Source organism: Pyrgilauda ruficollis, unplaced genomic scaffold, assembly GCF_017590135.1.
Source record: "Pyrgilauda ruficollis isolate IOZ18807 unplaced genomic scaffold, ASM1759013v1 scaffold101, whole genome shotgun sequence".
In the NCBI taxonomy this organism is placed as follows: domain Eukaryota; kingdom Metazoa; phylum Chordata; class Aves; order Passeriformes; family Passeridae; genus Pyrgilauda; species Pyrgilauda ruficollis.
This window is the reverse complement of record NW_024508213.1, coordinates 1,699,632-1,713,755: the sequence shown is the minus strand read 5'-3', so window position 1 is coordinate 1,713,755 and position 14,124 is coordinate 1,699,632. Positions and strand designations below refer to the sequence as shown.

The following is a 14,124-nucleotide window of genomic DNA, read 5'->3' as shown; positions in this document are numbered from 1 at the left end:
GTCAGGCATTTCTAAAACTGATTACAAGGAAAAAAACATCCACAGGGAAATGAACAAGTATTGGTATTGCTCACCTCAAAAACATTTGCAACCATTTAGTTCAGGAGCACTTTGTCTTTGAGCCTTGCAAGTGACAGAGATGCAGGCCTTTGACATCCTGTGGAAACCCAGATGAATTTGATGAACACAAACTTTAAAAAACCACACTTTTCACATGCTTTTTTGCAAATTTGTTCAGTCCTTCAAATCATCATATGACGATCGGACCCATCAGAAGGTTCAAGCACCTTCCCACAAAGGGACACAGCCAACACCTAGGCTGAAACATGATTAGCTATTCAGTCCCTTCTACTAATGCAGGGCTGGGAAGAAATATGAGAGATTTCCTCAGCATGTACTGCTAGGGAAAGGAGGAGATAGAAACAATAAAATTCAAATTTAAATATGAATTAGAAATTTAATTAGAATTAGAATTAGAATTAAATAGAACAGAACAGAATAGAATTAAAATGGATGAGACCTACAAGAATCATCTAATTCAATTCCCTGATCACTTCAGGGCTGACCAAAAATTAAAGCATGATATTCAAACATGGTGCGTTGACCTGTTCCTGTGTTTCACCACCCTTTCTGTAAATAAATGTTCCGTCACGTCAACTCTAAACCTCCTCTAGTCGATGTATCCTTGAGCCGTTCCCACACGTCCTGTCACTGGACACTAGGGAAAAGAGATCAGCACCTTCATATTCCCTCCTCATGAAACTGTAGAGCGCAATGAGGTCACTGCTCAGCCTCTTTTCTCCAAACTAAACAAGCTTAAAGTCCTTAGCTGCTCCTCACAGGGTTTGAAGATCTGCTATGATGGAATGACTGCAATGGTCCACAAGGGAAAACTGACTGTTGTCATCCACCTGGGCTCATTTGAAGGCCTTTGACAAGAGCCCACATGACATCCTCATCTTTCACCTAGAGAGACATGGATTTGAAGGTTAGATAAGGAATTGGCTGGATGCCAGCAGGTCAAGGAATGTGATTCTTCACCTTCACTCTGCTCTCAAGGAAACCTGGGATAATGCATCTAGCTTTTGGGTCCTCCGCACAAGAAAGATGTGGACCTGTTGGAGTATATCCACAAAATGATCAGAGGAGTGGAGCACCTCTCCTAAGACAAGCTGAGAGAGCTGGACTTGCTCATCCTGGGTGAAAGGTGGCTCCAGGAAGACCTTATTGTGGTCTTTCAGTACTTAAAGTTTTATAGAAAAGGAGAGTGACCCTTTATACATTTGGATAGTGATAGGACATGGGGGTATGGTTTTAAATTAAAAGAGAGATTTAGGTTAGGTGTTTGGAAGAAATACTTTCCTCAGAGAGTAGTGAAGCAATGGCACAGATTGGCCAGGAAAGCTGTGGATGCCCCATTCCTGGAAGGGTTAAAGACCAAGTTGGATGGGGGCCTGAGCAACCTGGTCTTATAGGTGGCAACCCTGTCCATGGCAGAGTGATTGGAAATAGATTGTATTTAATGTTCTTTTCACCCCAAGACATTCTATGATTCAGGTTGAAGAATCACATACATATTACATTGACATTTTAAAAGAGTCTTCATAATTGCAATTTTTCTTTCTCCAGATCTAGCTTCTCTCTGCAATGAAGTGTTGGTCACTCATTGCTTGGTCACAGAACAAAAAGGCAGTGGCAGAGTCAGTGTGATTTTCCCCAGCAGAGGAGAAGAAATGAAGGCATTAACTGTTGGAATAAGTCACAGATTTGTGTTTGTTTCTGGTGTGGTATGATATGGCATGGCATGGTATGGCACGGTATATCAGCAGGGAACTTATCTATTTCTTTCAAGAAATCTTCTTACATGGGCAAATAACTAGCTGGATAGAATACAACTACAATTCTGCAAAAAAAAAACATGTCACAGTGTCTCAGCAACTAGAATATTCCAGGCAGAAACATTGTGAATGATTTATGAAAAAGCATCAATTAACCAGTCCCTTGAGGTGACAAAATTAGCATTTTAATGCATGTATTACCATAATTTTTTAATATTTCAAACACCACTCAAACACCACAGCAACCAGTGGCGACTGCAGGTGTTGAATATTTCTATGAGATAAGAGAAAGGGGCACAGGATCCCGTTATCAACATGTACTTTTCCCTGCCTATCCCACCACACAGCACAGCCCTGAAAGCAAGAAGGCAAAACAAAAGTCCCCCCCAAATGCCAGATCAGCTCACAGGAAAGACTTGTTAGGGAGTGCAGAATCATGCACTTCTGGGACTGCTGTACTTTATGAAGTGGACTGAAAGAAGAGAGGCTCAAAAGGCAGCTTTAAAGAATTTCTGATTTGTGCCTTTCTCCCTTTATGCTGAACACAATTCAGATACAGCCAGGAGCTGGGCCAAGATATTTGGTGTGGCTATATCATACTCCAGCAGTCAGCTGGAATCATTTTATGTTGCTATTTTTATTTAGGACAGAAGTTGAGTCTGGTTTTCTTTTCATATTTAATCTGCTAGCTAAGACTTAGCTTTCCCTTTTCCAAAAGCCCATTTAGAATGCAGCTTATTCCACACTTCATTTTGCTTGTATTTCAGCTAAATATATTTTTAATGACTGAACTCTGATTTGTTATAGATCCACTATACATTTGTATCATGACTACCAATTAATTTGGCTTTAAATTTCTCAAAGACTATATAAGAAGGGAGAATCTTCCAGGAATGCAAATGCCTGAATTTTAATTGAAACGGAGGAAGAAGCTTTGTACCTGTTCTTCATGAAAAGCCCAGAAACTTTAGAACTGGAACTTCCCACAGAATGGTTTCTAGTATCAGCAAATGTTTAACTGCATTCTGTCAATGCTATCTGTTGAGTGAGTTAAATACAACACCTTTCAAGACAGAGAAATAAGATACCTTGACAGCTTCCTAAAGTGCTACATAAGATAATTAAACTGTAAATTCTATTTCTCTATGAAAAATGTAGCTGAACAAACTCCTAACCATTAGTCCTTTAGTTCTTCCTGTTTGGCAGATCTTCCTCACTTCAGCTTCTCTGGACAGAGGAGGAGACTGTATTCAAAGTATACTTCACAGAATACTTTTCTACTCCCTTCATGGAGAGTGAAAAGCAGATGCTCACTTGCTTATCCCCTTTCAATATTGTATTATTGGCTCTTACAAGACAGTTGTGTAGTGTGTAAAGGGAGCAAGTGAGGCTTATCTCATCTGGAAGCTTCCCTTTATTTCCTTTGAAAATATGGGGTTTTTTTCTGAGATATTGAACACACGAATTTTCAGAACTGTTAAGAGCAACCTCTGGTTCTCAGCAGCTCTGAAAACAAGGTCACAGGCATCTCACTTTTCCTATCTCTTTCTGAAAAAAGGCTTAACTAGAAGTTCAGAAACTATAATTCCTAACCTTGCAGCTTTCAGCTCTTACTTAGGGCTTTTGTTCCCTCCCTCTAGGCACTCTCTTCATCTCTCCAACATCATCACTTCACTCCATACATACGTTCTTCTCCTCCAGTTCTTAGTCTCCCCCATTCTCTCTTCACTCTCTATCTGACAATTTCCAAGAAGCTGTCTGTTCTCCAAATTATCCCTATGACTACAGTTAGTGCCTTTCCTTCCCACTCCCAGCCAATCCTCTCTCTTTCCAGTCCACAGGGAAGCCTGTCTAGATAGTTGGTAAACAAAACTCACACTGAACAGCAGAGTAACCAATTGTTCCCTACCAGACCTTTCAGGCTAGCAGTGCCATTCAATAAATTATCTAACCTTGTAAGAAGTACCATAAAGATTTTATGACAAATATGCTATGAATTGAGATGCTTGCCTCTGCAAGAATATTTATCTAAAATCATGTGGTGGACAGCTGTTTTTTGCTGGCAACACACTTAAAATGCATGGAGTATTCAATGATTGAGCTGAATTATATTGTCCTTTCTAGTTTATGGAAGGCTCTTTCCCTCTCTTTAAAAATCTGCCATGCTTCTTCATATGTTTTTCGTATTTATTTGCAATATTTTTTTGGTACAAACAATTTTTTGCACTAAACAATATCAACTCATATTTTAATATATTGATACACACAGTATTGGAGTTTGTCAGAAACTCCAAAAGAAATTATCTTTCTGCTATAAACAGCAACATACATGCTCAGTGATGAACTCAATTTTGAATTCTCAGGAATAGGAATAAATTCAGTAGGACTACCTGCTGTGTCACACTAGTAGCCAAGTTATCCACAGGCTCAACAACCCTTGTAGCAGGAGAGTGGAACAGCCCAAAGCTCTGCATTCTTTTCTGTCAAAGCAGTTTTTAAGTTGACAAGGGCCAAGATCTGCAGACATAACCACTAGCTTAAAGGAAAGGCAGCAGCCAAACAAGACATTGTAGCCCACTTTGAGAATCTCCCAAAGGTGGGTAGAGCTGAAGACCCTCTTTTCCCCCAAGATACTTAGACTGGCACTTATCTGCTTTGACACAATTTCTAAATCCATTTAACGGTTGAAAGTTTGAAAGTTGAACGGTTATGCATTTCTCCAAACCTGAAGACTATCTCAAGATTTTTAACATGTAGGCTTGTATACGACACAGTTGTATCAGTCAATGATTGCTAATAATTTTTTTTTAAAGCACCATCTTACATAAAAAAAACCCCTAAGTTTAATTCATGCCACAATGATTTGTTTGCTCAACAATACTCCAGGTGTTGTTATCTTTTGAAGAGATCTTTTTACACTAATTTCTACCTCTCATAAGCCTCAGAGTCTTACAGAATAAGAAAGAGCACATGCAGTTGCCTTGAACTGCTTTACATGAGTATCTTGGTACCACTTACAAGTTGATCTGTAATAACCCATGAAAGATTAGAACAAATTGCATTAAATGCTGTCCCTCCTTTTTTTAATAATACCATCACAATAAATCTGTACATTTGAGGATGAAAAAGAGAAGGATATTGAACATGACGGTGAATAAAAATAAAATATTGATACAATTTAATCAGACTGATACTTCAGTAATTTGAATAGAAAATTAAATCAGTTTGTTCATTCAGTTTAGGAAATTTCCACTCCCTATCTTCATTCACTTCACTCAGATTAACCAAATGTGAGTGCACAGATTTGGCTAACAGTTCAAGACAAGGACAGAAATATATTCGTCCTCAGAAAAGGTCAGCTGGAGGCTCTATTTTTTATTTTTTTTTTAATGCAACTGTCTCCTTTGGCTGAATGTTGGTAAAGGAAATATCTTCTCACCAGATATAAACTGCAGTACAGTCTTTGGCCCAAAGACAGTCTTCCTACAAAGACTGCATTATTCCTAAACTGTATAAGGAATATTTAACAAAAGAGAACAGGTTTATGAAATGAATCTGTTTAAGAGAGTTTAAGAATTGATATCAAGATGCATGAGAACATGCTGGCTTCTCTTTAAATAGGAAGAACATTAAATAGTCACTCTCTTTCTTGGTCATCTCTGATTTGTCACTCAATTTTAATTATACTGTGCTGCAGAAGGTTCTCAGCCAAGCCAGTTGACCAGCTGTGTAAGCTCAGCTCACCAAAAGCATGAAACTACCTCTCAGTGTATCAATAGGTTGCGAGCAATGTACACTGATTTCAAAGTCCTGATTCTGTCATGAAAAAATAACTTCCATCACAGCATATACCAATATTCAACTTCACAAAACCAGCACATGAGAACAGTGTCCCCATTTGCTTCAAAATCACAGAGGTTACTTATTGTTTCCATATTTGGAAGATAAGACTCACTCCTTTTTTAATTTAGACTGACTCAAATGTGTTACAGTTAATAATTACAGTTACTATAGTTAAACACTACAATAACCCTTAATGTATACTCTCTAAAATAGATTGAAATGCTACTAATGGTTTTGGTAAGATAAATATTCTTCCCTACTTAAGTTTTGAACAATGAGTGAAAACCAGGAAGTGACAATAAGGAGCCAAAACTGAGAAATCATCTTGAAAATTAAGATAAATGCAAATTTTCTAACTTATTCCCCTTCTCCAGCTTTCATAGCCATCATTTCATACATTATTGCAGAGTACCATATGATGAAAGTAACAATGCCCCCTTATAATAATATCATATCCATCCAGGGGTTTTCCCTCTTTTCTGGAAGAACACTTATGCAAGTGAGAGTTATAAGAACGGTTGGAATAAGCAACCTCATGGACAGGTGCTGGGCAAGCAACGACTGAACAGGAACACTGACTGAGCACCACACTTTTGGCTGGATGTTTCCACAGCAAAAAAATATTAGCTATAATGTCTGAATTTCACTCATCAGCCACTTTCTTTTTTCTACCCATTTCTCTTTCTCTTGACAGTATTTTCCTTTGAATGCAATGGGGCTTTATGCAGTGGCTGTTCAGAAGCCAATATAATAAATCTTAATTGCATTCATTCAAACATTGGGTGAAATCAGAATAGAGTCAATTTGAAATCCCTAACCAGTAGTAGAAATGGATACAAAAATCTTCCAGTACTGGAAACTCTGACTGCCTAAAACAAAGGCTTTCTTTCAAGGTATGGGATTATTCTTTTCTGATTAATTTATGGTTTTCTCCTTTTCTACTCTACATGCTTATCATTGAATTGCTTAGCAATTCCTAGTGCCTTGGAATGTAATTTCATGCTAAATTCTATGTTGGAAAGCTCAGGTAGGTTTTCGGGTTTTTTTGGTTTGGTTTTTGTTTCTGTAACTCCTCAAAAATAATTACTTAGAAAGCATTTTGCAGTGCATATCATGCAGAATTATTTGGTTAATCAAATTTACATTTAGTCTGTAAATTTGCAGCAGTTTTACATATTCCTTGCTATTTAGTAAAATGTTTCTGATAAAACCATCTTTGAAATCTTTCCCCACAACAGTATCTACAGGGGGAGAGCCATCAGCTGGTTCAAGACCACAGTCCGGGTTTCTCAGGAAAAAGCTCTTCAAGAAAAGGGTTTGTGGCTCTTGAACTTCAGATTTGGCTCTAACTATAATACTTAATTGACTGTATAATGTTTGATAAAATTCAGTATTAAAGGGTTTGTTCCCCAAGGCACACTCTCATACCAGTCTGTCTTGGACCCAAAACCAAAGCTTATTTTACATCATTTGTAGATTCTGCCCCCTTGATTAACAACTGATTTTCCTGAACTTAATTATTTCCAAGTCTTGATTCACACAACTGCTGCAATTGAGCATCTAGACTTTTACAAATTGAACTCTAATCAGACATTTTCCACCAAAATGCATTCCAGCAGCTGGACCACAGATCAGAATTCTGCAAGACTACAGTCAGCTCTATTCTTATAGTATACCTTTTTTGCAGAAATATGTTCAGTGCTAAACCTTGCACTACACTTGATTTGGGTGTAAAGTTTAATAAACCATACCATTTGTTTGAATATACCATTGTTGAATCCAAAGACCAGAAATACATAATGTTCACCCTAAGACAGCAATCAACAATTTCTCAGTTCAAACAATATATACATAAAGAATAAAACTTCCAGAAATTCTAAAATCACAGAAGTGTTAGCATCTATATTTACAAATGGAAGGACATATATAAATGTTACAATCCTCCTACAAGTAAAGGAATTTTATTTACTCCATAAGTATCTTTAATAGCAACAAGTACAGTCAGTGGTGAGGAGGCAGTGAAGCTGCTGTCCACTCTTACATAAATATATATAGTGACCATTGTTGTGTCTTTAAATTAAGGAATAAAAAAGTAGAAAGTATAAGGCTTCAATGCAAATTCAATATATGAGAACAAAGAAGGTAAATCCACAGGATTAAAAACAGCATACAAATAATTCACATGATAAACTAAGTGCAGGGAAGCTTGGGTGTCAAAACTTAGAAAACAAACCTCTTTGTATATATTGCTGCACTACAATTAAACCATTACACTGAAATATGATGTTGATGTAGTACTCACTACTGTGATGTTAGTGTAGTGATCACTAAACAAATAGAAATTGTTACTGCATAATGCCTAACTTCTTTGAAGCACTTTTCACCTATAGATATCTAAAAGGCTCAAAGCACAACAGTAATAGCTTTTCAAAATATTATGATAAAGCTACTTCAATAGCTATTCTGACACAGCACACTTAAAATAATGTTGATTTTTAAATCTTTCAGGCCTTTGAGTTATTTTACATGCTTTCATTACAAAGAGGAAAAAAAAAAACAATGGCTTACCCGTGGAGATGAGGGATTAAAACTGACATTGATTACAGATTCTGTGTGTCTCCCCAGTTTTTGTAAAAAAGTGCTTGAACGCATTTCATATATGTAAGCCTAAAAAACAATGAGTTGATATTTCAGTATTAAAAAAACCCCACATTCTTGAAGCATTAGATATAGAGTATAGAGTAGTAACATTAAATATATAGCCTACAAAGAAGTTAGAACATTTTAATCATTGGAGTTATCTTATTTAGAAGGTATTAGATTCCACTTAAAAGAAAGGATTTAAATTCCAAAGAACATAATTTAAAATATATTTTAAAAGGGTAATTTTTTACCTGCTTCTTGAAGTACACCCAAAGTTTATTTATTTATTGGGGAAAGAGTGCATTATTCTTTCTAATTTTATTTTTTTTAATTTAAGTTAATTTAAGCATTTGCTAAATTATCGCAAAATATAGAAATCGGTTCTAAGATATCGATTACTTTCATATCTGTTTAGCTCTTGTACTGCCCAGGGCATATCCTTCGAAGGCCTTTTTAATAAATACCTACTTGATTCCTTTAACTCTGTCTAGCCTCTGTTCCAGGTCAGCCTCTTTAGGCTTCAGTTCCCTTTTATGGAACGAGGAACAGAGAAGAGACAAAGTCAATAATACAAAGAACCAAGAGCACAAAATGCTCTGATTCACAAATAAACATGCTCCATCTTTTAACCAAGAGAACATATCACAGAGAGGCATGGTTAATGAAGCTGAAATTTTTCCATCATAACCTAGTGCCTTACAGAACTTTGCCAGAATTATCCATTAAAAATTAGTTTTCCATTCCAGGTCCTCAGTTTAACTTGGGAAGGACCATGTTCATTTTTGGCTTAATCTTTATGTCCCTCTTCCAGTCTGTAAGATAGATGTGATAATATTTCGTTATTTTTTGAACAAAACTCCAAAGTTTGTTAAACCCAGGTATTCTGGTAATTTATGCTCTTCCACACAGTTTCTAAATCAACCATTTGTCTCATACCTTTCTTTCAAAAATGCTGTGAAGCAGTCATGCAGCTTAATTATAATCTAGTGAGAGTGCATTTGGTGCTGTAGTCACACTTCTCTGCCTAAAAAGCACTCAAACCCTTACCTCCCATCTTTCAAGAAATTATTCTTAGCCCTGAGCTAGAGACTAGGCTGGGATGCAGCACTTTTCCAAACTGTTGCATTGTCACAAATTCATTGGATCAGAGGAAAGTCATGATAAACAGCTACTGGTAGAAGCCCACCTGTAGCTAACCACTGAAGCATCAGAAGTCATGGGAAAGACTACCAGATATGGGAAAGCCCTTTCCTCTGACCTTTACAACAAAGACTCTATGCTCATATTGAACAGCTGCTAGGCAAAACACACAGACCATGCCAGGGAACACAACCTGCCCATTGCACGTCACTCTTACAAACCCATCCTCATGGAGCTACTGCTAAACATCTTTCCAATACTGTATTCCTAGCCCCATAAATTTTAAATATTTAGGTGTAATGGTTCAACAGAAAAAGGGGCAGAGTCTCTAGCTACATGCAAGAATAGTTTATTACATTGCAGCAGGTATCATCTCTTCCAATAACTGAAAGGAAAAGTAATAGTAATTTTCTGAGTAATTTTGACATGCAAGACAATAAAATCTGATTAAAAGAAAAACATCATCATATAAAAGTGGATAAAACCAGCTTCTGTTTAAGTCGCTCTAGCCATAGGTACTTAAACTAGCCAGTGACAGTCTAAATTCTGAGAATAAAAGTTACCTTGGTTAAAGATTGAAAGCACAATTATTTTTTACTTCAAAAGTTTAAAAACAAAACATAAACCCCAAAGAGAATTGTATTTTAACAGAACTAACACTCATAAGAAGAGGAATTACTCCAGTATAAACATTCTTCTGCTATAGTCTGCCATTATTGTAGTTTTGCTGTATTTTCTGATGTCATCCAAATGGTTTTTCTATTCTATACTTACTAGATTATTTTAGCATAGTCTTCTCTACAGAAAAAAAAGAAAATAACAGAAACCAAATAATAAATTATACCATTAACACTAGCCACAGAAGAATAAAAAAAGCTTGAAAACATTAAATCAATGACAGAGGAAGAACAGATTTTCAGCAAACCAAATGTAATGAAAAAGAAAACAAAACACTCAAGGAAGCACTCAGCAATACCCAAAATGCGTATGTGCATATAATGTTTTAGACTTTAGCCAAAGTCAATCCCCTTTTTTAATATTAAGATGAATTTTGTCTAATAAAAATACTGATTCAGTAGATATTGGTATTTCCTTTCCAATTCTTGCTGAGGGTCAGCCAAAAGTAAAAATAATTTACCTGTACCAATAGCTTCCAAAGAAGTTTCTTGGCCCCATAACCACATACTTACTTGTATTTCCTTTCACTAGACATTTGAAGAACACTTGGAGTAGTCAGTTGTCAGTAACCCAGAGTGTGACAGTGTATTTAGCACCTTACAAGTATACACAAGCTTCTGCTTTCTTCCCTAGACTTGTACCAAGAAACAGGGAGGAAGGGCAAAAGGCCCCTCCTTGAGTGGAAGAATTTGTATCCAGATGGAAAATTACTTAATTCTACTGCATTGGTAGACAGAGTGTGCTAGATAAGTTGACGCTTTATCTGCAGAGTTTCACTGTAAATTCTTTTCTCCGTTTTCTCACATTCTAACTTCAAAGGAAACTTGTTCCCACTGCCCCCTAGTCCAACCCATGGCCATAAACATTTGTGTCAAGCTACTTACACTCCTACAGCCTCCTAATATAGGAAAGAGGGGAAAGCAAATTATAAGCACTTGACTAATAACAGAAGAATTCTCCTTGTTATCAGCTTTTGCACAGGGATCAGAAAAGCAACACCCATTTCAAGGAAAACCCTTTGTTGCTGCTGTGGCTTTAAGCTGAAGCACGTATTTTACAAACAGATCACAGGAAAAGAACACCACTAACAAACAAACAGAAAGACATTGATATCTAAGATACCTAATTTGGCCTTACACAAATAGAGAAGTTTTCCTCACATGTTTTGCATGGATTGGCCAATGTCATCACTTTTCTGTGATTTTTTTTGTCCTAATATTTCAAATGAGCTACAGAAGAGAGAAATGTTAAAGTCCCTTAACAGAGGGATAGAGTCCCTTGATAATCTGACACGTTTTTATAAAAGATATCTGCCATTATTAATAAGGCATTATTGGCCATTTGCTTACATCAGTGCCATCAAATTTGATGCATAAGCCCACAGTACATGATATAAGTGTTTGACTTGCACTCCACCACTCCTTATTTATATTGGGGCACATATTCCACTGAACCATGTATTTTTCCTCAATTTCAAGCTAAAAAAGCTCCTGAACTACTTACGCTAAAGAAAAATAACAATTAACCTGAAGCAGACATCAAGCATGGAAAGTTTTAGCCCAAAATGTTCTTACTTATAAGCAACTGAAAACAGAATTATAGTGGAAAGTGTTAGACTACCTTAACTATAGGTGTTGATGCCAAATCCACACATAATAAAACAGATTTCACAAGTATCCTAAGCATTGATTAATGCCCTTCAGTCCCAAAATACCTTATACACTTACCACATGGTAGCACGGAAAGCCTAATCAAGCCTGACACCAAAATGTGAGTACAGTACACCCTCTCAGAGTCTCTCTCCCTTTTAATGACTCTTATGGAGGCTGTCTTTCTGGTAGCCACAGGAAACTTCCTGCTACTGTAAGATCCCAGTTTCCATATGATTTCTTTTGACATAACTAAAAAAATGAGTGACAGTGAATATTATTTATGCTCTTTATTATTAAAATGGTTCATATTATAGATATCAGTCATCTTTCAAGATGTAGGGGATATTCTTCAAATGTATCAATCTTCTGGCAGTTATAGCTAACACATGTGAATTTTCCTCACTAAAAAAAATTACATAAACCATATCTGACTTCCCTCTCTAAGCCACCCTTCTATGAAGCTTCCAAATTGAAATTTTTGCCAATTCAGTTTCTATTTAATTTGCTAATTTTAAGGCCTAATGTATGTGATTGTTTTTGTTTGTTTTAATATGAAATTTATGCAGCACCGTGCACCACTGAATTTAGGTTGCCTTACTGTTAGAACACACACAGTGTTGTCAGAGTACAGAATTAGAAGTTGAAGACTTTATTCTAAGAATTCACATCTCACTATGAAGCAGCATGGTTGTATCACACCCACTTTGGCTCTTTTCTGACTGCTGCTAGGATTCTCCTCTGTATCAACACTACCAATAATTGCATTTCCTGCTTGTGCGCTGGTTTTGACTGACAGCAGTACTGAAAGATTCAGATGCTGCAAAGGACCTTCAACCAGATTTTTGTACCAGATGTACCAATCATACCCAAAATTCAACTAGTGTCAAGAATTGAGACCAAGAGGTACACATATAGAAAACACATATAGAAAGCCCTGTGGATATAAAACTATATATATCCACTTTTAGCACCTCACTGCTGTATGCATTCCAAAATGAACATTGGGTATCCATATCTACTTCAGCTTCCTGTTTTGTCTATAGTTGAAGATGGAGTATCTTTCATAAAATTAATTTATTTACCAAAAAAGTAAAGCCAAAAAGGCTAATTTCTCACAGTTCCTCCTATCTCTCAAAAACATCAGCAAAATTCAATGTTAACACAGTAACAAATTACAGAGTCATAAAATTCATCTGAAAAAAAAAAAAAAAAAAGTTGTTCAGTAGTAGTTAAATAACAACACATCTATAGCCATCAGAAAATCCTCCACCTCTCTCAGCTGCTAATCTGGTTTTGTGGTGGTCAGGTCTGAGGCATAGTAGCCTAGATAAGCAATAGCCTGAACTGACCAAAAAGCACACAAAAACAATTAATGTGCTCATATTCACAAAACTCTATGGTTCATAAAATAACCGACAAAGGCCGAGATTTTCAGTCATCTTCAAAGATAACATCCAGAGAGACAGTGAAGTAATAGCATACGCAAAGTCATGACTGTATGATCAAGAAAGCAATATTTATCTGTTCACTTCTAGCATAATGGGCCTAACAGCCAACCACGTTACCAAGGAATCCAAAAAACTCAGGTTCAAGACTGAAACAAAACTGTGTTCCTCTTTGGAAAGGGGTAGATTTTTTTCCACCAACAGGTGGCAGAGAGGCTATCGCAGTCTGTCATTCATTCTCTGCTATGGATTTTGTTCTGCCAAGCAATGTCAGTCCTGCCTTCCCCACAGTAAACATTACTAATGCTGTTTTTTCCAGATGTTTCCTGTTAAAGCCTATCTTAGTTAAACAGTATGGACACATAGGATAAAACCTGAATAATATATAATTGGAATACCAATCACACTGAAAACCAAAATACTTCAGATTGTTGCTACCACTGCATTCTGTTTTGCAAGCCTTCTGGTATGAAGTGTAGACCAAGACAACAAATATGATACTATACCAATATCATACATTTCTAAAAGTAATTTTGCAATTAAGAAAATATCCTTCTCTTTTCTCCAAATAAAGTATTAAACTTTATCATACATCAAATATACATAATTTAAACCTCAGCGATGCCTCCAAGATACCCTCCCAAGAGATATGAAACAAAGCATTCTAGACTATTAACTAGTCCTATCTCTTCCATTCACATACAACTATATCAGAATATCTTTGCAAACTCCCTCATTTGTAGTCTTTTACCTAACATTATTAGTACCTATAAAGTTCAAATGAAGTGGGCTATTAAAGGGAGAAAATCACCACATAATTTTATTGTTCACATTTGGGGTTTCCTGAGCTGTTTCTTCTTTGGTATCTAGATCATTTTATGCCAT

General features: G+C 36.4%; 1 protein-coding gene across 1 annotated transcript in view; it reads right to left on the bottom strand.

Annotated features, from left to right (window-relative positions):
- Positions 1-903: 903 nt before the first annotated feature.
- WDR27 (WD repeat domain 27) overlaps positions 904-14,124 on the bottom strand; it is a 57,583-nt gene continuing 44,362 nt past the window's right edge. The window contains exons 23-24 of the mRNA XM_041468763.1: positions 8,250-8,348; positions 904-966 (exon numbers count right to left, since the gene is read on the bottom strand). Coding sequence (XP_041324697.1) covers positions 904-966; positions 8,250-8,348 — 162 coding nt within the window. The remainder of the gene's footprint in view (positions 967-8,249; positions 8,349-14,124) is intronic.